The sequence below is a fragment of the Colias philodice genome, chromosome 15 (genome assembly GCF_061535455.1).
Source record: "Colias philodice isolate Cphi_HAF_F1 chromosome 15, ilColPhil1 Martin Lab GWU primary, whole genome shotgun sequence".
Lineage (NCBI taxonomy): Eukaryota > Metazoa > Arthropoda > Insecta > Lepidoptera > Pieridae > Colias > Colias philodice.
The window spans coordinates 3,052,168-3,079,907 of record NC_143100.1 but is presented as its reverse complement, the minus strand read 5'-3'; the positions used below and the strand labels follow the sequence as shown (position 1 = coordinate 3,079,907).

The 27,740-nt window shown below is 34.2% G+C and overlaps 2 protein-coding genes across 2 annotated transcripts; one reads left to right on the top strand and one right to left on the bottom strand.

The window, feature by feature from the left end:
- Positions 1–1,241: 1,241 nt before the first annotated feature.
- On the top strand, positions 1,242–3,412 carry ras (Inosine-5'-monophosphate dehydrogenase ras). Its single transcript, XM_089704148.1, has one exon. The coding sequence runs from the start codon at positions 1,580–1,582 to the stop codon at positions 3,113–3,115; it is 1,536 nt and encodes a 511-aa protein (XP_089560274.1). The 5' UTR covers positions 1,242–1,579; the 3' UTR covers positions 3,116–3,412.
- A 1,399-nt stretch (positions 3,413–4,811) lies between these two features.
- Rep (Rab escort protein) lies at positions 4,812–25,942 on the bottom strand. The gene is made up of 10 exons (XM_089704147.1): positions 25,768–25,942; positions 24,806–25,004; positions 24,287–24,410; positions 20,213–20,456; positions 19,385–19,607; positions 17,297–17,501; positions 16,833–16,977; positions 13,975–14,093; positions 10,666–10,788; positions 4,812–6,297 (listed from the first exon to the last, which is right to left on the bottom strand). Exons 1-10 carry the CDS (start codon positions 25,814–25,816, stop codon positions 6,139–6,141), a joined length of 1,590 nt encoding a protein of 529 aa, XP_089560273.1. The 5' UTR covers positions 25,817–25,942; the 3' UTR covers positions 4,812–6,138.
- Between the last annotated feature and the right edge of the window lie 1,798 nt (positions 25,943–27,740).

Below are 27,740 nucleotides of genomic sequence, written 5' to 3'. Positions count from 1 at the left end.
CATCCGCATCCTCTAAATTTGTGTGTGAAAATTCCTCTTCCTCCTCCTCTTCCTCATAATCACTTCCTCAACAACCCAAATGCGGACTAATCGTGTATGTTTCGGAGTAAGCGCGGCGTCTTTCCATTGCTCGCGCTTATATTATTGTATTGCTGTTTTGAAATCTATTATTAAAATGCATGTGTATTGTGTATGTAATGTTGCGTACTGATCGTATTTCTTTTGTATCGAGGATGCTTGTGTCTTCGTTCCCGACTATACTGCACGACTTACAATTGACAATAGTGCTAAAATGTAAGAATCTAATAAGTCCAGAAGAAGACGGTTGCGAGGCGACGGCAACTTTTGTGTAGTTAAAAAAAACACGAACCTAACCTAACCCATAGGTAACCCTTATATCTGTTACCTATTTATTTTTCTAAGCTCACCTAATAATATTTTTATTCCATATTTTACTGAATCAATCAAGAAGAATAAAAGTAGATAGATAAAGCTTTACAAGTCTTTGATTGCCTACGCCTATTTATTATTTCGCTCAAGCGTTGGTGTAGTAGGTATATTTAGTTATATTTTGCGTACTGATCGTGTATAGTTTGGAACGAAGAAGCAAGCATCCGTGTTACAAAGTATACACGATCAGTACGCAAACTTCGTGTATATTTTGTAATAACAAACTTAAAAACAGCATTACAAAGTATACACGAGCAGTTTCCTATGGTTGCGTTCTGGCTATGTATAGTTTGTAAATACGCAGCAGGTTGCGCTTGCCAAGTTAGGTGTGAAAGGGATAAAAAAACATACAGGCGTCATTCAAGGTCATATTTTCTTGTTACAAGTTAATGTTCATACTGAAATCTCCAGTGTATTAGATATAAGCTTCTTGGGTCATTTGTAACAGGAGCTTTAAGCCTGTAAAAGATATTTAAATAATAATAATGGAAACAATAACTTAATACAAAGGAATATTTTTATTTTACTATTTGCATGAAAAAAGCATAAAGGTGAAACCATTTTTGAAATTTACTAGTATATCATGAAAAACACCATAATTATTATAACCAACGTGCCTAATAAAATTGGTTTTAACTAGTAACCACAGTTTTAAAAATGTTTTAATTACTCTTTCTAAGATCTTTCTAAGATACATAAATATTGGGTATTTCATAAACGTGCAACTAAAAGCCCTAAATTGAAGCTGCCAACACCGACGAATAATGAAATGACATCTGGCATTTGGCATTTCATTGCCGGCTGACATTTGTAGTTTCTCTGTCATGCAGGGAAGCCGCAAACCAAGTTTATCACATGTTATAACGTGTTTTAAATAAAATATTTTTTTAAATGATTAAGAATCCTTAAACTTGATGAAAATCTTACTCTGAGGATATAAAAATATCTTTCATACGCATTCCATTAAGAATTTTGGAACATTTAACCGGACCACGTGTACGGATGAAATAAGTGATTTTTAATAAAATTTTCCACTTATATCTCAAAAATAGAAGTCGCAAGAAACACATTAAGGGTTTGAGTACATCAGGTGCTCATAGAGAAACCGAAACACGTGGGAAAAGTGAAAATGGCACACGCTGAAGGCGACCTTCGTGATGGGTTATCGGCGCGAGAAATCTTCGCAAACAGCGAAGGACTCACTTACAACGATTTCCTTTTACTTCCCGGATACATAGATTTTACTGCTGAAGAAGTTGACTTGACATCACCACTTACGAAAAAGATAAATCTAAAAGCTCCATTGGTATCGACCCCCATGGATACCGTGACTGAGGCTGACATGGCCATCGCAATGGCTTTATGCGGTGGAATCGGTATCATTCATCACAACTGCACCCCAGACTATCAAGCCAACGAGGTCCATAAAGTGAAGAAATATAAACATGGTTTTATCAGAGATCCAGTCTGTATGGGCCCTGAAAATACTGTTGCCGATGTGATAGAAGCCAAAAAGAAAAATGGTTTTACTGGCTACCCTATAACGGAGAATGGAAAGTTAGGAGGTCGACTGATTGGTATTGTTACTTCGCGGGATATCGACTTCAGGGAAGGTGACCCACAACTGAGCCTTAAAGAGGTTATGACACCTATTAATGAAATGATCACAGCTCAATCTGGTGTAACTCTCCAAGATGCCAATTATATTCTGGAAAAGAGCAAGAAAGGGAAACTGCCAATTATAAATGGAGCTGGTGAGCTTGTTGCTCTAATAGCTCGAACAGATTTGAAGAAAGCTCGTAGCTACCCCAATGCTTCTAAAGATTCTAACAAACAGTTACTGGTTGGAGCTGCAATTGGAACTAGAGAATCTGACCGTGAGCGCCTCAAACTTCTCGTTAATAATGGTGTAGATGTCATAGTGCTTGATTCCTCACAGGGTAACTCTATTTACCAGATTGAAATGATCAAATTCATCAAAAACACTTACCCTGACATACAAGTAATTGGAGGTAATGTGGTGACCAGAATGCAGGCAAAGAATCTCATCGAAGCCGGTGTGGATGCTCTAAGAGTGGGAATGGGAAGTGGTTCTATTTGCATCACTCAAGAGGTAATGGCTTGTGGATGCCCTCAGGCCACGGCTGTTCACCAAGTCTCATCCTATGCCCGGCAGTTTAATGTTCCAGTTATTGCAGATGGAGGCATTCAATCTGTAGGTCATATTGTAAAATCTCTAGCTTTAGGAGCTTCTACAGTAATGATGGGTTCACTGTTAGCTGGTACATCTGAAGCCCCAGGTGAATACTTCTTCTCTGACGGCGTCAGGCTCAAGAAGTACAGAGGTATGGGAAGTCTTGAAGCCATGGAGAACAAGGATGGCAAAGGGTCTGCTATGAGCCGTTACTTCCACAAAGAGTCAGACAAGCACAGGGTTGCCCAAGGGGTGAGCGGTAGCATTGTAGACAAAGGCTCAGTGTTGAGATTCCTGCCATATTTGCAAACTGGAATGCAACACAGCTGCCAAGATCTGGGCGCGAAATCCGTCGCTAAACTACGTGAAATGAGTTACTCTGGAGATCTGAGATTCATGAAGAGAACTTATTCTGCACAGTTGGAAGGCAATGTGCACGGTTTGTTCTCTTACGAAAAAAGATTATTCTAAATAGTCATATTTTAATCCTGCTTTAAACATTTCTTAAGATTGTGATGTTAATATTATATTTGTGCATTTCAGAAAGGTATATTGTGTATGAAATAAGCAAAATATGCATAATAAGAGCATAATTATTGTTTTCTAGTATTTGTATATTGAGAAAAATTTTAATGAGTTGTTGACTGGTATATTTTTTGCTAAACAGAAGTATTTCATATTATTGTAAATTTTTAACAAATATCACAATGTTCTTATATGTACTGTAAGATAATTTTCTTAAATAAAGTATGAACTTTAACTTGAAAATTGTTTTTTATTTATTTAAAAATAAGATTTTATATGGTTATTTTACAAAATACCAGAATGAATCAGAATAATGTTAGTTTACACATCGAGATATATTACCGTACCGTATTACGTAGTACATTCTATCTCGATGAGTTTACATTATTAACTGTAGTTCAGAATTCTCGCCTAAAATAAGCACAAAAAAATTATTTTATCAGTAGGCATCAATATTATAATTATAAAAAATTCATACAATCAGTAATGATAAAAATTCATAACTAATAATTTATGCTTCATAAAGTCGGTTACATTAAACAAAGCCTGCACATGATCTTAAACGACATTTAGGTATATATAGGTTGTAATAAAAAATCAGGTTATCAATAACTTATTGTATTCTATGTATACTGGTTACCCTCTAATTGGATAAAGTAAATCTCATTACTTGATTTATTGAAGTGCTTCGTGACCTGCCCTAAATCCCTAATCCCCTGACTGAGTTTGCATGCATATTATGTTAAAATCGCTTTGACCCCAACATTCTAAAAATAAATTATAATTTACATGTAATTTACACGATATCCTACTAATCTTCTTATATATAAAAATGAATCGCAAAATGTGTTGGTAAGCGCATAACTCGAGAACAGCTGAACCGATTTCGATAATTCTTTTTTTATTATATTCCTGGAAGTACGAGGATGGTTTTTATGTAGAGAAAACGTAAACATGTACCACGGACGAAGCCGGGGCGGACCACTAGTATGGTTATAAAAGTGAAAGTTTGTGTTTGTTACTTAGTCAAACAAATACAAATTGATGGAGGTCGTGAAGTTCTGTACTGTAATCCTATCTTTATAGGATTTTGTAATATATTTGTATGACAAATGTTTAACCAATTTGAATTCAGATGGAAGATACTTTAACAGCAACGAGAAGTATTGTTCTGCAATCTGATACTGTACCAAAGTCCAAAATAAAATAAAAATAAAACGGGACTCTTTCTATTTTTGTTAAAACTGAATATTACAATGTTGGTGACAACTTGTTTTCTCTCAAGCACGTTAATGCCTAATGGCAAGCGATTTCTACACCTTTAAGACCTATTCGTCTTTAATTATTAATGATATAAAATACTAGCTGCGCTTCGCGGTTTCACCCGCGAGGCTCCGCTCCGTCTTAGCGTAATGATATGTAGCCTATGCCCTAGCCTTCCTCAATAAATGGGCTATCTAAAACTGAAAGAATTTTTCAAATCGGACGAGTAGTTCCTGAGATTAGCGCGTTCAAACAAACAAACTCTTCAGCTTTATAATATTAGTATAGATTATCACATTAGCAGTGGATTCTCGTACAAAGTAAAGTATGTTAGAATTTATTCTCTGGAATACTAAAGGGAAAAATAATAAAACACAAATTATTTCTAATAATCACATTTTAATGGAATTATAATATGCACAAGCTGCAATTGCACGATCATGCATTTAATACAATAAATATCGAGTGCTAAATAACTTAAAAATACAAAAAAATATTAAATGTGCTACAAACTATGTTTTAAGACTGGTGCGTCCACTTTCCTTACATTAATAATAATTGCACGCATGTTAGCCTTCAAGTTCAGTCCACATTCGATAAATACTGATAAATTTCGTCAAATTATTTCAACTAAGGCGCGATGAACACTGCTATGTAAAATAACTACATATAATAATAATTAATGTGAGTGGTCTGTGGTCAAGAACATTAGAACACATTCGATTAAAAAAAAACAAACATAATTTTAAAATGAATGTGAATGCAAAAAACACAATTAGTAACCAATTGCAGGATTTAGGCCTATAGACTTATTTTTTAATATTTTTTATTATTAAATATAGAAAGGTATTAAGTCAAAAACATGATAAAGCAGATCATCGCATTCGATTTTTTGTAATTATGACACAAGCTTTAGAGAGCTCATTTTATTAAATAAAATAATAAATATCATAGAACTTTAACTCATTAACCTAATAGACGTGAAGATTCAAAACATAGCTATAAGTTTATCTTGCTTATGACATATCAAGACAACCTAGCGATAATATTAAAACAATATAAAAAACGTCACTATCTCCCGGTCAAGTGTACTAATGATATTTAAATTAGTTGTGTCAGCCGATAAAACGGATATATACATATTATTATAATATAAAACAATATACTATAATGAGCACGTTTCTTTAAAAAAAATCTTGCTAGGTAACCGTAACAAAGTAAAAAATATTTCCGCAAAATATTTAACTTCCACATTCCACACGCACCAGTCGGAATGCACAAAGTCAAGCGACCAAAGCGTATTAAATGTTGCTAGAGATTACCCTAGGTATAAAAGATGCACTTTCTCGCGTGTTCACATATTCGTTAACTTAATTTTTTTTTTTTCTAATTTTTTCATGAGTATTAACGCTACCAAACTATAGTGCTAATGAATGTCTATGGTAAAAAGCTATATACTCTATATATGAGAGTTAATTACCAAAAAAAGTCTACATTCCATTATTTGTCTAATTCATAAATTGGCTGCTTATTCTAAATTTAAAATGCTGACTGAATATTAATGATTAAAACCTACTCAAAACCGGTTCTATTCGATGATTAAAAATTGTAATTCGTATGTCAAGTTCTTAATTCAAAACTACCGCTATTTTGTAACACGCAAGAATGTGCCCTGTATTAAATGTCAATAGGGTCGAGTTTTGCGATTACTCCTTGTCGCCTTCGCCTTCTTCGGCTGGTTCTTCGAGCTCCCGCTCGAAGTCGGGGCCGGGCGTGGAGTCGTCTTCGAAGATGATTTCCTCGGGATCGGGAGCGCGCGGCAAGAACTCCTCGCCCGGGCAGATCTTCTTGAATACTTGCTCAGCCTGAATTGGTGAAGAAATTTGCAAAGATTAATACTATAACTAAGTACTTAATATAAAAACTAAGTATTTAATGTCCTCATTCGGAATACCTTACGAGGTATTCCGAATGAGGACATAAAAATGTACGCATTTTTATGTTAAAAATAAACTAGAACATAACAAATAAAAAAAAACAACGTCAAGTAATTATGATAGCGAAGTTAATTAAAAATGTATCGAAATGAATCCAATTTTAATATGACATCAATGATAACACAGTGAAAATATAGACGATCTGAGAAATTCTTTCACATCTAATAATTATTTCTCACTTCATATTCGATTACCATTATCCAGATACAACTTTATATGAGCTTGTCGATTTTGTTAACTTTTCAAACGGATTATGATATGAGGAGAGTGGAGTATTTATAAATATTAAATTTAAAATGATATGCTTAAATCAAAATTATTAGATGTTAATGTTATATAATGAACAAAAAAAATCAGAGATAAAATCTTTAAAAACATTTATATCACTGTAGGGTCAAGTGATTTTCGGTAGTTAGAGCGAAATCAAAGGAAATAATCAGTAGAATTAACTTGTGTTGCGTTTTAAATAATACGGTTCCGTAACATTACTGAAAAATGAATATCAACAAAAAATTTAACGACCATCAAAAAGTTATATTTTTTGGGCTTCATATTTCAGGCTTCTCATTCAAACGTTACCTAATTCATTTTTGGTATTTGCTTTGAGTTGCTTTACTTTACATGTTAGGCTGTAAAATGCAACAGTATCTTTTATACCTACATGTATTGTTAAAAATTAAATTAATTATTATTATATTATGTTCTCCTCCAACCATAAAAGTGAATAAAGTTATGAATTTGCAACTGGTTGGTGACCATTAAATTATTTAACCCTAAATATAAATATTTACGTTGACTAGATAATATCATAGTACAATGTTAAAGGTTGACTTTTGTAGTTTAGCTATTTCTCACCTAATACATGTCACAATAGAAGAAAATATGATGAAACAATTAGCTTTATCTAATTTTTAAGCCTCTAGTTTATCGACAACTGTTTACTCGATTCATTTATAAAATACTTCCATATTTTTGCACAATATTATCACAATATTACCGAGTGCATACTTTGTAATTCAAATTGGAATCTATCTACATATAAAAGAAAGTCTTATAAGTTACAGCAATTATTATTACTTATCAATTATCAGTATTAACTGAAGAACGGCTGAACAGATTTTTAACATTTTAGGATCTTGGATTTGCCTTCAATTGGATCCGGGTAATTGTTTTAAAAAAATGAAAAAAATATTAAAAATATAGTAATAATATGCATGCAGAAAACATTTTCGGAATTGTTATCATATTCCAATTAATTTTTAATACATTCCCCAATCAAACAAGTTAAAGTACGAAACAGATAATAAAGTTAATTTAAAACATAAACGTCATCGAATATAATTTTAATAATGTGATCTTATATGAAATTATTATCAAAATATAACATTACATTCAACTCTGAGGTGTTAACCCCGGTAATCGATAGCTAAACCACGAGTAAGACCTCAGTTCTGAAATAACATGACTTTTAGCGCAATATATCTCGCCTATTAGAATGTTATAATGTGTTATGAAATATATACCGTTTATATTAGATTCTATTCATGTTCGTTGGCTTTCCTATTGAGGAATAAATATCTATGAATACAACTTTTTTTTCAATTGTTGGTAAGTAATTCATCCAATACATAACTATTTTACTTTATACCTTTTAAATATACACAATATTGTATAATATTGTGCTATGTTTACATTAGTTTTTCATAACACATTTTTCAATTTTTCTATGTTTTATGTAATACTAGCTTCCGCCCGCGTGGTGTTTTGATAAAAGCCTATATTCTTTCTCAGGGTCTAAAGATTGTCTGTGCCAAATTTCATCAAAATCGGTTGAGAGGTTTAAGCGGGAAAGCGTAACAGACAGACAGAGTCACTTTCGCATTTATAATATTATGTAGGGATGATAAGTACCCTTAACACAATAAAAGTAATAGACAAACCGAATAACGAACATTTGTTATACCGAGACAATTCTAAACAAAGAATTCTCTGAAACATTGTAATTATCATAATATTCTACACGAAACACGCTAATGCAAATTGCATTGTACTACATAATTGATTCGTTTATGAACAATGTCGTAAAAGTCAAACAAACTCATGTTAAGAGCGTTATCTCATAGTTCACTGCCTCCGATTGACACACATTGCAAAAATACTTAAAACAACATTGTAAACACATCATAAAATAATATAATGTTATAAATAAGTAATTACAATAATATTTTCTCTCAGTGCAATCAACTTATTTTATCATATACTCAGATGACATACATTTACAGACAGTTTTTACTTTAGATATAAACTAGCTTACCGCCCGCGGCTTCGCTCGCTGTGTCTAAAACCTAATATGTAAATTATATACTGAAACCTTCCTCTTGAATCACTCTATCTATTCATCGCATCAAAATCCGTTGCGTAGTTTCAAAGATTTAAGCATACAAAATTACAAAGGGACATAGGGACAGAGAAAGCCACTTTGTTTTATACTATGCAGTGATTTCTCGGCGTAAGAAAAAAGTAAGGATAAATAATATTTCATGGTCTTTCCTTGTAAATTAGACGTACTACGTTGAGTGAGCTAATTTTCCACAAAAAGGATAGAAATTAAAAAAGTACTATGTATTTATATTAAATCAGGTTAATCAAGAAAGTTTTTATATGATTACTTGTGTTAAGAAACGCAAACTGATCTTTGGTACCTTTGCGTCTACACTAAAACAAACAATTAAACAGGTTTTTTATTTATACTACTTTTAGTATAAATTTTACTATTATATATCGCAAAATACTACAGTAAATATGTTCTTTATCTTATTACTTATTATGTTAAATGAAACGATATAATAAAAACATATTCATGGTCACATATGTTAAATGGATCAGGATTCAGGACATGTATAATCCTACGATGTATTATTTCATGTCCTGAATCCTGATCGTATTATAATTTTAATTTTTATAGAAAAACGAAAAATAAACGTAGATAAAATTAAAATATCAGCATATTGAGAATAGTTTGCAAAACAGCAGTCATCACAATTTTAACTTCGTTACTCAGATTTACAAAATACATAATAGTAAACTTAAAAAGTAGGTAACAGATAAATGAATATCAAAAATATGGAGCTCAACATTGCATTACATTCTGTAATTACGTGCTGGCCACGGACAATTCGCTATAGCGAAAATTCGCGCGGCGGGACTGGCGGCGCGTCTTGCGAATGAATCAAATGTATGGAAATGTACTGGGCATGCCACGCGCAGCGGCGACCAGCGAGACGACCGGCGAATTTCCCCGAGCGAATCGCGCGGCACGACTAGCGATCGAAACAAATGTATGAGTTATTACGGCGCAGGCCACGGAGTCGAGCGGCAGACGCGGCGACTACTCCCGGAGCGAACTTAATTTAAAATAGTTTGTTTTTTTTTTCGCGAAAATGGAGACGGAAGCTTTTATTGCAGAAATTCTAGCTAGACCAGCTATTTGGAAGTCTAGCCACCCGCAACATAATTTTTCATCATGCCTATATTTTTCATATTTTTGGTGGAATTCTCCGTCTGTAACACGATTTCTATTTAATTCGTGTACTCCACTATATCTTCCAAACATTAAATCTTGAGCAAAAAAGCTGCTACTCTCCAAACAACGTCGAGCTAACTTTGATAAAGCCATCTCGTCTCCTCGTCTACACTGGTCGCGGCGGCGAACGCAACTGCCCGTGGCGTGCTTACCGCGCCGCGCGAATTGCCGCGCCGCCCGTCGCGCCGTCGGTCGCGCCGCCGGTGTCCGTGGCCAAGGTGTTATACTACCTATATGCGTGTGTTCCTTGCACACGTGTCCGAAGAGAAACTTCTTTGGTAAGATTCAAAGATACCAAAATAGTCACCTCACTCCATGACGCGACCTTGAAATTTTACTCTCAATACGAGGTGCGCCTAAAGAAGTCACTTCAAAAATGTTTTTCGATAATAAACATAATATAAATGTAACACGATCTGCTCCCGAAATTGATATGTCGCCTATGGGCCCGGCAAGATTGTAACATGTTATGTGTATTTAATTTAAATAAACTAGCGAAAGTCGAATTTCATCAACATCAGCCCTTGTAATATGGACCCAGCAGGTTCCCACTGCTGGGTCCATAATCCACGATGCAGCAAGATGGCAGATGCCAACAAGCACTTGGTCAGTATCTACCCTAAATAAATAAAAAATAATAAATAAAATCTCACCTGTTCCACAGCGCGGTCAAAGTCCAATCCCGCGTCAGGTCCGGAGCACACGTGCACGTTGTCCACCGTGCTCGCCACCGGCGCGCTCGTGTCGCGCACGTTGTAGAACAGCGACCATAGACACTACGCGGAAAAAAAAATAATTTGAATTTGGAACTGTTATGGAATTGTGGTGTATTCGAAATTGGAACATTTTAACGGGGAACGTAGATAGTGCATAGAATAAACATGACATCATGGAAAGAATGCTGTAGTATTAGAATTAGGAACAGTGATCTTAACTAGTTTAGATATTGTTTGTAAGACAGTTTCGGTAGGGAAAGAATTCCTTAATTATGAATTGATCATCATCAGCCCATATATGTTCCCGCTGCTGGGACACGGGCCTCCTATGAGGGTACAGACCATTATCCACCACGCTGGTCAAGTGCGTGTTGGCAGATGTCACATGATGTCGAACTTTTTTTCCACTTTATCATTGTTATAATTAATGTAAAACTACTGTCACATTAATTGTCTTATAGCATCTACAGACGCTCCGATTTGGTTGGTGCCAACCATATTGGAACCGACATGGCAACCATTCCAACATTGCTACAGATTGTCCGACGGTTGGCCTTCCAACTGTCAGTTGACCATAGAGTAATATGTCAGTTGACCATAGTACGAAGAGAATGGGCTAAATTCTACTATAGAAATAGAGAAAATTACAGTCATATGCGGCTCATAAAACTTATTTTTTAAGGTTTTTAATGTAGCCGCACTGTCAATTTTTTTAATACTTCTAACATAATAAAATACGCTTGATTTCTGGCATCTCTATTTGCGTAATCTTTGTTACTTAAGTCCCACAAACAGGGAAAGTCTTTATATAGTTCCAGCAATTTTATTAATATGTCACGTTCGGTGACCGTAACTCCCTCGGCGTTCATGTTGACGTCCTACACCGGCGGCGTTGCGAATGTGAATGAGCCAATTACCTATATTACTCTATGGAATGAGCCGATTTGGTCGGAACAAAGCTTCCAGACGTTCCAATTTGGTTGGATCGGATAGGAAGTTGGTTTGGTCGGTATCGCCGGCGCATCCGACCACGTCAAACCAATATTAATAATAATTATGTCGGACCGACCGCTCTCTACACTTTCCGATTTGGTCGTGGTCGGATGGTTGGCACCAACCAAATCGGAGCGTCTGTAGATGCTATTATTATTGGTATTCCTTTTTATTGGCGTATTGTTTTGTTAAAGTTAATTATAAATATTAAATATTGTAATACAAATAGCTGTAAGGAATCTATGTATGTAAATATAAATTAAATAAATAAATAACTTTTGAATCTTCGACATGTCGGTTTTCTCACGATGTTTTCCTTCACCGTTTTGTGCATTCATTATTAATTGCTTGGTTGTAATTGAAATTAAATAATCACAATTAAAAAATAAATATAGTTTAAAAATTACACATTAATAAGATAAACTCATGAAATTATTGATTTGTCACCGATACTTGATAAGTGTGCAAATTGGAACATATACATAAAATAATTATTAAATCTATCTGTTTAAGGCGGGTCTAAATCAAGTCTATATGTACATACAAACATATAAAATCGTTAAAAAGAATTTGAAATTATAGTTTACTGTTGTGGAATATAGATAGATTCCAGATTGAAACATTTTACCAGATAATGAAGGTTATGGATGGAGATAACATGATTACAAATAACATAGTGCGTAATGAATGCCGACCCTAAAAAGAAAATGTTGGAATTGAATGTTGTACACAGTGATCATGGAAAATTTCATTAATTACTAATTGCAAGTAAATGAAATTATTCGTTAACAAAAAAACTATTAAAATCGTATTAACATTCCGTATTCTGATTGTTAATTAATTTTCTGTATATATGTTGCTAAATTAGTAGCAATAGTTTAACAAACAATCAGGTAATTATGTAAAACTCATTTCCTTTGACTGATGAAACAATCCGGCCTATTAGATATTAAACGAAATCGATTGATCCTTATAATTATCTGTCAAGATTTCAATTTAAATTAAACATCCATTTATTTTCGCTTCCTCGGCTAATGAAGCTGAATAGTTTGTTTGTTCGTTTCTTAGTTAACGTCCTAATGAGAATAAATGAACTGCTGGTTTCTTCTAATGAAGAACACCACATGTCCCAAAAATAAAATTGCGGCTACTGAAAAAATGTAAAGCTCATGTACCTTTTTAATGGACTATAACTTTGGCTATAAATTCGTTTAAATTAACACCTATCACTAAAAACCAAAATGGCGCAGATTCGATTCTATTCTTTGTTGCATCGCATAGCCTAAGACTAAATAACATAAACGTGAAAGTTTTTCAGAATGTATGTTCTCCTTTCATGCTAAACCACAGCACGTATTTTGATTACTTGGCAGATATGTAGCTTATGTACCAGAATAACATATAAGCAATAGTTATTCTTGTTTTCGTTCCTAAGAATATAGCAAAATAGCGCATAATCTATAGAAGTTTTTTTCGTCCATAGGAAAATTAAAAAATCCTATAAACCAGAACAGATAAAAATAATTTGGAAAATCCAAAAGTGCACGCCTCATAATTTTTTTTAATAAATATTTATTAATTATTATTTTTGTTTATTTAATAACAATTAAACCACATCGAATCAGACCCTGAAAAATGAAAGGGTTCTATTCCTGAGCATACTCAAGCGTAAGAGAAAAAAAAAGACTCGATTAGTAAAGTATTTCGGTCGCTATCGTGTTAACAAGAAAAAGGATCCGCACATACAGACACACGGACGTCCAAGACAGAACTTTTTTAAACTGTTTTTTAACTAGTTTAAATAACAAAAATGACATCAAAAATATCATGAACGTTAAAAATAGTGTTTTTTCTTAATATGTGTTTGTATGTATTATCTTACAAGTGCAATGTATGATACATAAAGACATTTTAAGTTTGAAAAATCAGATGTTTTGCGCGAAGTGACAGTAGTACCCACCTCAACGCTTCGCTTATGAGGCGTGCAAAAAGACGGGTTGCACTCCGGGAGTGCCGGCAGAAGTGGAAACTTGATTATTAACGTTGAGCATGTTTGATATCCATCCGTGTTACGCTTTTTTGAACAGGTCACGTGTTCGTTCGGACGTGAGTTTAAGATTTTATACCCATTACAGAAAAAGTGCTCAACGCCGCTAAAGAAGTTTCCACTTCAAAATTCATCCGTATTTAACACAATAACACAAGCTTTAGAATAGAAATATATACTAGATGTAATTCATTAGAATACAATACCTTAGGTTTCCCCGTATCAGCGGTCTGGTCACCACCGCTCATGTCGAAGATGCGCTCAGCGTACGGCATCAGGTCGCTCTCGGCGTCCTTGCTCTTGTTCGTTATGAAGTACACCACGACTGTGGAATGTATGTGTGGTTAGTTTTTGTTCTGTTTAATGGTGATTTAATATAATTAAAAAATACATAATATTCATTGTTTATTTTATTGACGTGACAACATCTTATAATTCGATTGAGCCGGCTGCACGCACGAAAAAACATGACACATGCGGCGTTACCTCGCTCTGAGGCGTTCCATGTAAGGCTTGAAGTGCGAGCGAGAGCGCGGAACGACGACAAATAAGCACAATCGGACGTTGTCACGTTCAAGTATCGTCAGTAAACCGACTTTACAGACAACCATTTTTTTTATTCTGTTTAATGGTGATTAAATAAAATTAAAAACTACATAATATTCATGGTTTATATAATTTTATTTTGTAAGTATTTTGGTAGTTTTAGATTATTTGTAATGCAACTACAAAGTCGGTTCTTTTCTATCTAGTGCTTCTAAAATAAGTAACAAACCCAAGACCGCAGCCTCGTCCGCACTTTCAAAGAAAAACCCGCATAGATCCCGTTCTCGTGGGATTTGCGGGATAAAAACTGTGTGTGTTAACCCAAGTTTCCCTCTATGTGTGTGCCAAATTTCATGAAAAACGGTTCAGCAATTTTTACGTGTTTCTGAAATGAATCTGAACATTTGAGTTCTTTTGTGCTTCTTTTGTTTAGTTCAATAAATTTAAATAATATTATTTTAAGAGCCTTTATATATGTAGGAACAATAATTGATTTATCTGTTTACAACCAAAACATTTTTCTTACCTCGCGCATCTACGTAGTGACTCAAACACATAGAAATCTAAATAACAAGACACTAGAAGTCGTAAGCGCGCGTGACCTTGTCGCCACTCAGGTGACTTTCACATCACCAGCTGTGCCACCAGTGTGTTCGTCACAGTTTAGTTGCTCTGGAGACGTATGTGTGTTAACATGGTGTGTTTCAGCATTTCCCATTGCGGAAATTCTTCCACAAGTTGTAATTATACTAATAAAGGAATAATATTTCATCGGTAAATATTTTTTTTTAGAAATAATGCCGTTTTTCCTTAAAATTATAGAATATTTACAAGTATTACGAGTGTCACCATAGTAATCGAAATAACAATGAATGACACAGTCGAGCATTCTTATTATCACGTTTAACACAAATTTCAACCTTATTGGAGCAAAAAGAAACAAAACGTCTCATATACTTAGGGATGTTATTCTAAAATAAACCGTAAATTCGTGCGTTAGGATACATATTAAAAAGCTTAATTTAATATTTAAGTTAGTTTTCACTAAAATCAAGCTGTCCAATAAAAGGCATAGTTTACTTGTGTGTACTGTTTAGCTATCGGTTTAAATGTGTTGATTTTGGCGACAGCGGTTTTCATACGAATTATGACATTATAGCACTTCTATGTGTCTTGTTATTTAGATTTCTATGCTCAAACATCACGCATCACAAAAACCTACATACAACAATTTTGAGCTATTTCAAAGCAGCATAAAAAACATTTGCAAAAACTGGAACAATACACAACCCGACCAAAATGAGGTCTCGCATACAACCTATCTCAATTTAATTATACCTTTGAAACATTTAGTTTCGTGAATGTTGAAACTATTACACTATATTATTATCTACTAGCTTACCACCCGCGGCTTCGCCCGCTTTGTCTGAAACCTAATAAATTATATACTAAAACCTTCCTCTTGAATCACTCTATCTATTAAAAAAAACGCATCAAAATCCGTTGCGTAGTTTTAAATATTTAAGCATACAAAGGGACATAGGGACAGAGAAAGCGACTTTGTTTTATAATGATTATGTAGTGATACTGTATACATATAATTAAATCGTTTGAAATAAATTTATTAAAAATATTGTAGGATTTAACATCGATATTATAAGATGTCGAATTAGATATTACAATATGCTGTCCCCTATCCTAATTAAAACACTAATAAGCGGAGGGAAAGCCATTAGGCTCTTCTTCCAGGAGGCTCTATAATTTCAGGCTTTATAATTTGCAAGCACTTCCGAACATCGGGCGCCTCGGCAATAATGATGAAATTAGCAATATTTCAGATATCTGGATTAAATTAAGGTTTTAAACTTTTAAGCATAAAATGAATTACGTTCTTTTATTAAATTGTGAAAAAAATTTAAAAGAAATGTAGTTACTTAATTATTCTTTTATTAATATTTGGAAATTCAAGACTTCAACGGATTTTAAACGCGATCTAATTTAAAAACCTAACCTAACGTTATCGTTAGGTTACTAACCCGAAGTATGGCATTTTGTAGCGAGCGTGGTGACGGGAGACTGAGATTACCAGTCATACAAAAATTGTTTTTCATGAACTACCTCCTCTTATTCTCCTCAATTGCGTATTGTATATGTCAGATTTATGTGTGAAATGCGTTACTTTGTAGGGAGGTAGTATGTCATCAACACAGCGTGTGCGTATGTGGCATATAGTGGGGTGCACACGTAAAACGTGTTTAATATGTACTATTAATGTGTGCGCTTCACCGTTGTGTGATAAGCCGACCTCGAGCGCGGTGACGGCGTGCGGCGCGTGACGGGTGTGTGTATGTGTTATAGCGTGATGTGTTTGTATGTATGTATGCACTCACACAGTCCCTTGGGGCAGGAGCCGGTCGCGGAGCCGACCTCGAGCGCCGTGACAGCGTGCGGCGCGTGACGGGTGTGTGTATGTGTTATAGCTTGATGTGTTTGTGTATGTATGTATGTATGCACTCACACAGTCCCTTGGGGCAGGAGCCGGTCGCGGAGCCGACCTCGAGCGCGGTGACGGCGTGCGGCGCGTCGCCGAGCGGCGGGAACCGCACCAGTGTGAGGGGCTCGCGCTCGCTCGACATCATCGTGCCGTTCGTTATGAACACCGCCTGTGCAAATAGAGTAAAAATATCAATTTGACGATTTTAATGTGTTTAAAATAGAATGTTTCATTTCGTTCGATGACGATTTAAAATTGTGTTTTATAGATTTGAAATAAAATGTTATAGAAATGAAATATGAAACACCTTTAAAAAGGGCCCGGATGTCACTATCATCACTGGCTCTTTTGGGCAACCAACCAGCCTGACAGTGATACATAATATTTCGAGTGATGTATATGTGATCAAAATTTCAATTTACCACTATCATTTACCCTGTTCATACAAATGGTATACAATTTTTTTTTAACCAAATCTACGTAAGTACCTTCGAGATATCAGTGCACTCAGCGGGCTCCGGCGAGATGAGATCCTTGGGACATTCATTGATCCCAATAACGAGGTGATCGCAGTTGAGCGTCTTGGACTTGCTGTCGATGACCACCACGGAGCGGCCCTCGTCCAGCACCTTGTGCTCCACCTTGTCGATCGGGCGGTTCAGGCAGTACACGCCGCCGAACACCGCGCACAATCTTTAATAAAAGATTTTATTTATTTATTTTTTAAGCTATTGCCACACCCCGGACACTCCATACAAAATTATCGTTTTGACAGTCACACTGTAGAGACTGCAAATGTGTGTGTTAACGCTTTATGGTTGGCACATTTGTGACTAGCGTAAAAAGAATTCGCGTTTTTCTGATGAAATACATCCGTAAACAGCACAATATCTAACCATTTTCTACGAAAAACGATAATCACAAATCCAAAATAATAAAATTACTTTAAGTCAATTTGATTAATGTTGACAATCTTCGTTGCGTATCGTCCTTGCAGAAAAATGTGGCCCATTTTAATCACGATCGCGCGGGGAGAGGTAAGTGTTTAATTTTGGCGGGAGGCGGAGAGTGTCCGTTCTGTAGCGTTTAGCTACTACATATTATGTATTCTGTGCTATTGCATAGCTTCTATCGCGGGCCTTGAGCGCGGGGACCGAATCCAGAAATTCCGTAACGAAAAAACCCTCACGCTCCCCACTCCGACGGGCACGGAGGTGTGGCTTGAAGGCATAGGCAATCACTCATTGAGATATTGGAATTTAATAAAATTAATAAGCCCATCCCTGGATAAGTTTCCGATTTAGGAAGATTCACAATGAGTTGAATACTACAAATATAATGACTGTAATGGTTACTATTTTAATGGTTTTTATTTATATTCAATGTATTAAACATTAATAACTTATTTTATCAAAACCTTAGTTAATGAATTTTGGTTTTTACATAAACTGAATCTAAAAAAGACAAGAATTTTTTTAAAGCGTTTGCATGATAACCAATTAATCGAATCGACTTCTAGCCCTCTCCATTTTTTGTCTTTGAAATTACGGTGTATAAAATTATTTCAGATACATTATATTATATTTTAAATATGTATAACTGAACATAATTATAATAAAATGTAAATATAGAACAATAAACCGTTTAAAAATATCTATAAAGGAGCCGAAACGGTGCCGCATGCAACTGCAATAGAAAGTGATAAATATTTTTGTGTCGAGACTGAACATCTGGGTCACTGAGCGGCGCAATACACTTTATTCTTTTTTCTGAACACTACCGAGATATTTTATATTACTATACAGTTAATTGACGGACGAATCTACACTGCTAAATATATTTTAATACTCATTAATTTTAATTAGTCACATATATGGCAGCAAGCAATTATTTTTGCGCATTATTTGTGACAACATAAATCTGAGGTATGCTGATTTTGTTCATGAATTACTGCCGATTCTTGAATCGAGACTTCAGCACTTAGTAAGTGAGATATATTCATTAAGGTGTTAATAACGGATTTATAGTTACGCTTTCAGGTGTTAAAATGAGAGACATAATTAAAAACCGTTTAATACATAATTTTAAGTTTTTGTGTTTTCAGGAATTATTTTTTTAGTTTTTCAAAAACGAACTTAAGGGGCGTTGCCATAGCAACCGAGGCTGACAAGATCTCATTTGAAATTGAGATACACGAACTCTCCTACGCGTATAACTTACCTGCAAAAACGCTGCGGCAGTTCTCTGCTCCCACATGGACCGAAAGGAGCGTTGCCATAGCAACCGAGGCTCAAATGCATACTACATCCTAAAAGACTCTACTGACCGGTTGGCTTTGTTGGTAGTGGCCCTGCCTTCCAAGCCAAAGGTCGTGGGTTCGATTCCCACCCGGGGCAAATATTTGTGTGATGAAATGATGTTTGCTCTGTGTCTGGTAATTATCTATATAAGTATTTATCATCTTGTTTCCATAACACAAGCGAAAGCTCAGTATGGGATCAGATCGTGCCGTGTGTGAAAATTGTCCTGAAAATACTTTATTTATAAAACAATCAGGTTTAAACGCCCTAGCTTACCTGCAGAAGCACTGCGGCAGTTCCCCGCTCCCGTACATTGGCCACAGGAAGGGGGTGTTGCCATAGCGACCGAGGCTCATGAGGAACTTCTTCGACTCCTTGACCCCCTCGCGGCAGTTCATCTGGTCGGTGCCGCCAGCGATCGCGAACAGCACGTAGTGGATCAGGTTGGGGGTCAGACCCTTGTGGGTCAGGTAGTCCTTGAACGACTTGTCGTTCCAATCTGGTGATAGATATACTGTGTTGTAGCATGTGTTGTATGAAAGTGGTAGGTTACGATTTTAATAAATGTTTCAGTTTCGAGTTTATTGAAGTGAGAAGAATGATCACAAGTGAAAACAAAATAATGAATTTAAAATTCAATTGTATGTGAAATTGAACATATTTATAATTTTAACAATTTAAATACAAGTTCTTTGTAGATGAGTACTTTGGTATATTCATAGGTAACTAAGTAATAAACATTTCTTTCTCATAAAGCTTAATTTAGTGTTCTTAATTGATATTTTGTATGTACTTTACTGAAATAAACACTAAAAAATAATACGTTTTACGGTCCAATAATTTACCTAACCATAGAAAATTCAGTAAGTATTGTTTTAAAATTCATGGTTAAAAGCAAATTATATTTATTACATTTGTATTTTTCCGCGCATCAATCATTTTAACTTCAAATTAAATCAAAACACCAACAAAGGAACGTCATTGGCGGAACGTTTTTACAATTCGCAGTTCACTATCCGCGAAAGGTGCATGGCCGTTTAACTTTTTGCCGCGGTGACGTCACCATGGCAACCGTACCTACTACTTACGGACCAAATTACGAACCTTTAAATTCGTTTTCCATCTCTTCCTCAGTGTTGCCGACTATGGCAGTGAGCATTTTCATGAGCATGCGCTTCTCTAGGATGCTGACGGTTTCGGTGGCGAACACGTCAGCCCGGGAGCAAGGGACTGGCATCAGTTGGTCATTGAGCCACGTGAGCACGCGGGTAACGCAGCGGAACTCCGCGTAGCGAGCGATGTTCGATGAGATCAGTAGTTCGACAAGTGGTCCCCGAGAGAACAGCAGCTGCAGGTTGAATGGACTTTGTTAGGAGTGCTAGTAGTACTGCAGATTTTTTAGAAGTCAGAACAAATTAGTCTGACGGGAACCTAAGGATTTCCTCCTCCTGTGCCACATTTGATCGATTTAATGAATGCGATACACCCGCAGATTCTAAAATTGCTGAGAAATCACGTTTGTTGCCATCAGACATAAATACATAAAGATACTAAAATTCCGATCATGGGTTAACCAATAAAATCATTACGGACCGTGTTTATTTTTATAGGCTGTTCAAAATACTATCTATCAACCAAATTACATTTTTTTACTGCAGGCGTAATTAAATGATACGTAATTTCTAAGAATAAAAGTCTGAACTGCAGTAGTTGCCACTAAATCCTAAAATATAAAAAATACAACACAATTGAAAGGAACATTGAAGGTGAACCAAATGAGATATGACATCATAATCGTCGATTCACTTCTTTTGATCATTTTAGCAGACAACATTCTGGTTACTTATGTAGGCTATGATATATTTTTTTGACTCTAACGAAATGTATAGTTATATAATATTTTTCCGCCCGCGGCTTCGCCCGCGCAGTCAAAGAAAAACCCGCATAGTTCCCGTTCCCGTGGGACTTCCGGGATTGCGTCATTTTCCCGGGATAAAAAGGAGCCTATGTCCTTTCTCGGGTATCAAAATATCTCCATATCAAATTTCATGAAAATTGGTTCAATAGTTTAGGCGTGATTGAGTAACAGACAGACAGACAGCACACAGTTACTTTCGCATTTATAATATTATTAATATAGTATGCATTATTTTAGTGAAGCAAGATCGAATAATGAACATAAATCTACTTCACTCACAAATTCCTATAATGCAAACCTAAATAAACAGTTAACCATACATCAATTTTACATCGCATGCCATTAACTAAATCATAAATTCGTCACAAGATAGTAATAATAATTGTGATAATATTTAATGATAGTCTTTGTTTGATGTTGTACGTTGCTTTAATAAAACAAATTATCGTTAAATCTATGCGAGGTAACATCATGACATTAATCAAAGAAAACTTAAATATATTTTTAAAATTTAATTTAATGGAGCAATAAAGAGCGAGGCAGTCAGGCGCCTAATTCAATTTCAACGGAGACGTGAACACGAAAACGTTGTACGTAGTACTAATAATATCATATAGAATTAGTTCTCCGTGTTTATTTTGTATAAGACGGGATCGATTTAATGGTTAATTTGATTTATTTCACAAACAATCTGATGCGTCATCTCTTTTTGCCTCTTTTAGATGGACCTTTCTAAACTCATTCAAGCTGATCAAGTTTAATTCTATCTATACTAGAACTGGTCCTCAAATGCTACAAGTAATTTCAAATTTATTGTAAAAATTAATCCCCGGGAAATCATTATGTATATTTGGTACAGGAAGCAGTCGAGTGCGCTATTACGTTTAATAGAAGTGGACATTTTACGCCAGACTCAAGGTGAAATGCAAAAGTGAACTACGATTGTAAACAGAATTTTTATTGTTCCAAAGCGTAGCTCATAAAATAAGAAATGTTTCAGATTCAACAATGTTATCATAAATTTAGACAACACTGCTTGTATTACAAACTTCATTCAAAAGAGATATTAGAATTTCCATCAAAATCATACACCCCCTAAACTGAAATACTAATGTTGAAGATGTACATTTACGAAACTGCCTTACTACCTTCAGGCAAAACTAATGGGCCAGTATCTACAATCGATTGTAGTAATTATCCTGAAAATACTATATACCTACCTCGAATAAGAGTTGTCCTCGACGTAAATAATAAAAAGCTAGCAGCCATTGTTCTTATAAATTATGCATATTCGACTAAAACATTTTTGTATGCCGTAAACTTTTCAGCGTCTATTTATTTTTATCTCTTTTCTGCTCTAATATTATTACTACGTGTACTATGAAACGTTTCGGTAATCTCTCTATCACGTAAAAAGCTTGATGAACGGTCATTGAAATATTATGAGCGTGAATCATCCGAACCGAGGCGCCAATTCGCATATTTAAAGCAATTTGGTCTAATGCCTGAATTGAAACATTTGAGAACTTTCTGGCACACAATGAATTATTAGGCTTTTGCCTTTTGGGTTAAACTTCAAGTTATCCATTAGTATGTATTGTAAAGTCTGAGTACAAGCCTAAATATCTTCCCTTAGCTAATGTTTTCGTTATGAAATATACATCAGCTATCGGTATTCCGTTATTTTCACTGTTCGTTGAAATCGTTGATAAGTAAAGAGGTCAAAGAAAATACATATACCTATATGAATGTACAAAAAATATTACAGCTAAAATGACGATTCAAGTATTGAGCAGGGTATTTTATCTCGAGGCAGTATTTTCTGAATGCGATATTGATCCAGTATTCCTACTTTATTTTGGCACAAATAGAGCAAAACTGCGCGTCATTCTGGGACACTCGATGCAGATATATTGCGCATCTACGTCCTCGAATGGGATGTAGATTAAATTGTAGAACAGAAAAGGAAGTAATATTTACTATTTATAGAGATTTTTTTAGATAATTCATCATTTTGTGTATAATTAAAATTGTGTAATTGTGAGTCTATGTTGCCTCAATAAATAAATAAATCGATGAATTATTACATAAAGCAGGTTGTTTCAATAATGAATTAAGTAATGTTCTAATTACCCGTTTTCGTTGTTTTGTAATAATTTCTCTATCTCTCTCTGGTTTTTTCGAAAGTATTTTAGAATCATATTATGCGGTTTAATTTTTGTCTTTATTGTACCAAAATATTATATTTTCAATTAAAAAATAAAATTATTAATATGTATTATAGAGATAAATATACACTTACACAGAAAAAGAAAGGATCACAAAAACAAATAAAAACCTATATTTAATTACATATTTGTTACTTCATTTAATTTATAGAAATTATTTTGCCTTTCATAGAGAAAGCAGCACACTTCTGCACTAATTATCTTATCTATCAAGTCTCTCAAATCCATACTAATCCATACTAATATTATAAATGCGAAAGTAACTCTGTCTGACTGTCTGTTACTCAATCACGCCAAAACTACTGAACCAATTTTGATGAAATTTGGTATGGAGATATTTTGATACCCGAGAAAGGACATAGGCTACTTTTTATCCCGGGAAAATGACGCAATCCCGGAAATCCCACAGGAACGGGAACTATGTGGGTTTTTATTTGACTGCGCGGGCGAAGCCGCGGGCGGAAAGCTAGTATGTTATATGGAATAGATTTGATCTCATCTGACATAAAGAAAAATAGAATAAACGTAAAAGCTTCCTGATTTAGACAGTACATTTAGTAAAGTGTGAATAACATGTATGTTTCAAGTTCTAGCACATGCAATGTTTATGATTATAGTTTTGTATTTGTGTTCAGAGATATACATAAGTAATTCAAATTCCTGTTTATTTATTTTTTTAAATAACCAATATTGTAAGTTAGCAGTCCACTTATGTACAAGGAAGATGTATATCTGATCACTCTTTAATTCCTAGACAATTATATCTTGCTTCCAGTTTTAATTGGATTGGCAATACATCTTCAACTAATTATAGAAAGTACTGTATAGTTAATCGCATCTGCTTAATTTTCTCATCTTAAGAAAAAATAACAAATCCAATAAGTTGCATTTACACTATAACCATATATTTAGAATTTATTATTTTATTGCTTTAATTTAGTTTTCAAATTCCCAAATTATTGATTGCATAAAATAAAATACCAGAATATACTATTAATTCAAACTAAAGAGTACAGGTAAAACAAAATTTACCTTGGGGGTCATGTCAATGTTGAATTTCCTATATTCCGCAGCAAATCTCGCTTGACTCCATATTTTCTTGGGAGGATCTGCTTTGTCGTCAGTCTTTTCTTCCCCCTCCGCTCCAGGGACTTCCCTGAGTATAAAAATATGTAATAAATTTTTTAAATAGAACTCTAATGAGTTCTATTAAAGTAGTAAATTGAGTTAACAAGGAAATTGTTGTATGTTTGTTTAATCATTTCTGTAGTTTAATCTTTTATTGCATGCAGGATGGAGATGGATTTTCTTGAATATAAAAAGGAACATTAGAAACTAATGTAGTTTTGTGTACACAATGCCCATCAAATTCTATGAGGACAAAGTAAAATATTATAACATCCTAACAAACAGTTTATAAAAATCAATCCAGGTAAGTACAAATTGTTTAGTTATGTTTTTAACACAAACAGTAACCAATATAATTATATCTCCACCATCATACCTTATTACATGAGTTCTATACTAATATGTAGTAAATTTAACACTCACTTTTCAATATACCATTTCTCGCTAAGATTGTAAACTTGTTCCTGCCTCTTTGGGTCGGAACTGACTTCCTTGATGAACTTTTGAAGTCCATCAAAGTTGTAGGAGGCCCACAAACCCCCGTAGTGGTCACTGGAGTCCAGGTGTAGCACATTCTTACCAATTCGACTACATGCTGCAGCTACTATCGACTCCACCATACCTATATGAAGGTAATTCTTGTAAATATGCCGCATATATGACTACTTCATACTACATTTTGGAAGTGTAATCTGAGTATAAAATTGTTCTTTAAGTTATTTTCTAAGTCCATCACATATTATTGAAATCTGTGTAGCTGTATATTAAAAGTCATGTCTATCTTCCTTTTATACATAAAATAGAATACTAAAGTGTTTTCTTAGTTTGATTGAAATTCTAAGTTAATTGAGATTCATTAATTTAAGTTCTCGGAGATTTAAAATTATTGCTACCAGATAAATTAAGAAAAAAGGCCCAGATTTTGATCAATCTTAGATACATAAAAATAACCACTTTCAAAGCAATTAAGCTATAATTTCTTATAATATAAAAATATTTCATTAGTAGTAAAAATTTAAAAAATACTCAATTAAAATAGATTAATCTTATTAACTTATCATGAATAAAAAAACAAATGCATGTGTTATCTAAATAAATTAAAGGGCATAACGAATTGGATATCATTACTGAAAAAATTGACCGAATGAGTAATCTGAAAACTAGGGCGGCGTTTTGAAAATTACCAATAAGAATATAATATATGAAGGCTCTCAATATTTACAAGGGAAACCTTTTCAAAAGCTTTATCAAATTATAATGAATATGCTTCATTGCACTTTTGCGAAAATACTATAGACGGGTTAAGAAAAAATAAGATCGATACATAAGTAGGCTACCTATCGCCATTACGCCCGGTATTAAGTTTTAGAAAACATATGGCATACCTGTCCCAACAACGATGACTTGAAAATCGGTCGGTAAGTCGTCATCCATTTTTGATTCCTAATTTCTTGTACAGTGATTAAAAAAATTAATATTAATAAAAAATTATTAAACTCCTTTGCTGTACAAACGATTTTACTTTCTCTGACACTACTGACTTGACAGTTCATTGACTTTGACAACCAAGCAGTTTTCGTCCAAAAATGTAATGGTCCCTATTGAAGCCGACATTTTTTTTTTTGTTTCTGGTATATATTGTAATTTGAAAATATTTGATTTTATATTCATGTCATAATGTAACTCTCTAATGTAAAAATAATACATCTAAGAAGCATCTAAACGATTTCTTAGGTAGCAATATTGTGGCTGTATATAGTTTTATACTGTTTTATATTTAAACCACAGTTTTTACTGCTCTGTGATTTAAGCTGTATTTTGTACATACTGGCTGAGCCGCGCGGTTTTGCACGCCTCATAAGCGAAGCGTTGAGGTGGGTACTACTGTCACTTCGCGCAAAACATCTGATTTTTCAAACTTAAAATGTCTTTATGTATCATACATTGCACTTGTAAGATAATACATACACACACACATTAAGAAAAAACACTATTTTTAACGTTCATGATATTTTTGATGTCATTTTTGTTATTTAAACTAGTTAAAAAACAGTTTAAAAAAGTTCTGTCTTGGACGTCCGTGTGTCTGTATGTGCGGATCCTTTTTCTTGTTAACACGATAGCGACCGAAATACTTTACTAATCGAGTCTTTTTTTTTCTCTTACGCTTGAGTATGCTCAGGAATAGAACCCTTTCATTTTTCAGGGTCTGATTCGATGTGGTTTAATTGTTATTAAATATACAAAAATAATAATTAATAAATATTTATTAAAAAAAATTATGAGGCGTGCACTTTTGGATTTTCCAAATTATTTCTATTTTTATTTATTGTTCTTACTTGTACTCTATGTTACTTGTTCTGATTTATAATAACCTATAATAACTACTTTAAAATTTCATCCCATCCAGAAGTTTTATCGTGAAAGAGTACCAAACATCCATACAGTCTTCCAAATTTCGAATTTATAATATAACAATTACCCTCTGGGCTCTGTGTGTGCCAACATAAAAATCGGTTCAGCAGTTTTTGCGTGATGGAGTCAGGAGTAACCAAGGGAGTAACAAACAAAAAAATTAACTTTATAATTTTTTATATTTGTAGGAAGTAGTTAGGGTATCTGATTTTGCAAAAGCTGCAATTTGGTGAATTTCCACGAAGGATCTCACGGCCTTATTATATGATAGCTCTTCCCGTATTGACCAATTACACATGGCATAGGTAAGTCACAAAAATTCAAAATAATGTAGTTATTTCAACTTTATATGTGTTTTAATAAAGTTTGATTCATAATTACTCATAATTAGTTAATATAGATCGGTGTTTAAATTCCTTTTCATTCTCATTGGTAAAAAACAAATAAAATAAATATAGCGTGAAATCAGCACTATATTCCACACATATTGTTTCCAATATATTTAAAAAATCAAAGTTGATATTATGACGCAGGGAAATTCTAGCTACCTATATATAATATATCGCCGTTAGCCATGCCGTTTATCAATGCATTTTGTATTATCCCGAGAATTTACTTTTTCCAAACGTCTTTATGGAACCGGCGAGCCAATCACCTATTGCTAATCAGTTTAAAAATAAAACGAACATAATCTAATCCATGATCTAATCCATCCCAGAAACCTAACCAAACCAAAAAAATGACTATGAATTCGAAAGTTGACTTTTAAACTGACGAAACCTTAGAAAGCTTATAACAGAAAAAGTTTATCGTTTAGAATAGCACATAGGCTTTTTTTCACCCATTTATAACGAGTATTGCTGCGGGCTCCAGCTAATCATTAAACATTTGATTAGATAAATATTGCAGTTATTTTTAATTACCAGATCATAGAAGTTGTTAG

Bases quoted from the DNA above. Each gene is read 5' to 3' on its own strand.
- ras (XM_089704148.1), top strand. From the start codon at position 1,580: ATGGCACACGCTGAAGGCGACCTTCGTGATGGGTTATCGGCGCGAGAA.
- Rep (XM_089704147.1), bottom strand. From the start codon at position 25,816: ATGGATGACGACTTACCGACCGATTTTCAAGTCATCGTTGTTGGGACA. The intron at 24,411-24,805 runs GTGAGTGTTAAA...TTTTATACTCAG, and splicing joins GAGAAATGGTATATTGAAAA to GGAAGTCCCTGGAGCGGAGG. The intron at 14,094-16,832 runs GTGAGTGCATAC...TACATTCCACAG, and splicing joins CTCCTGCCCCAAGGGACTGT to TCGTGGTGTACTTCATAACG.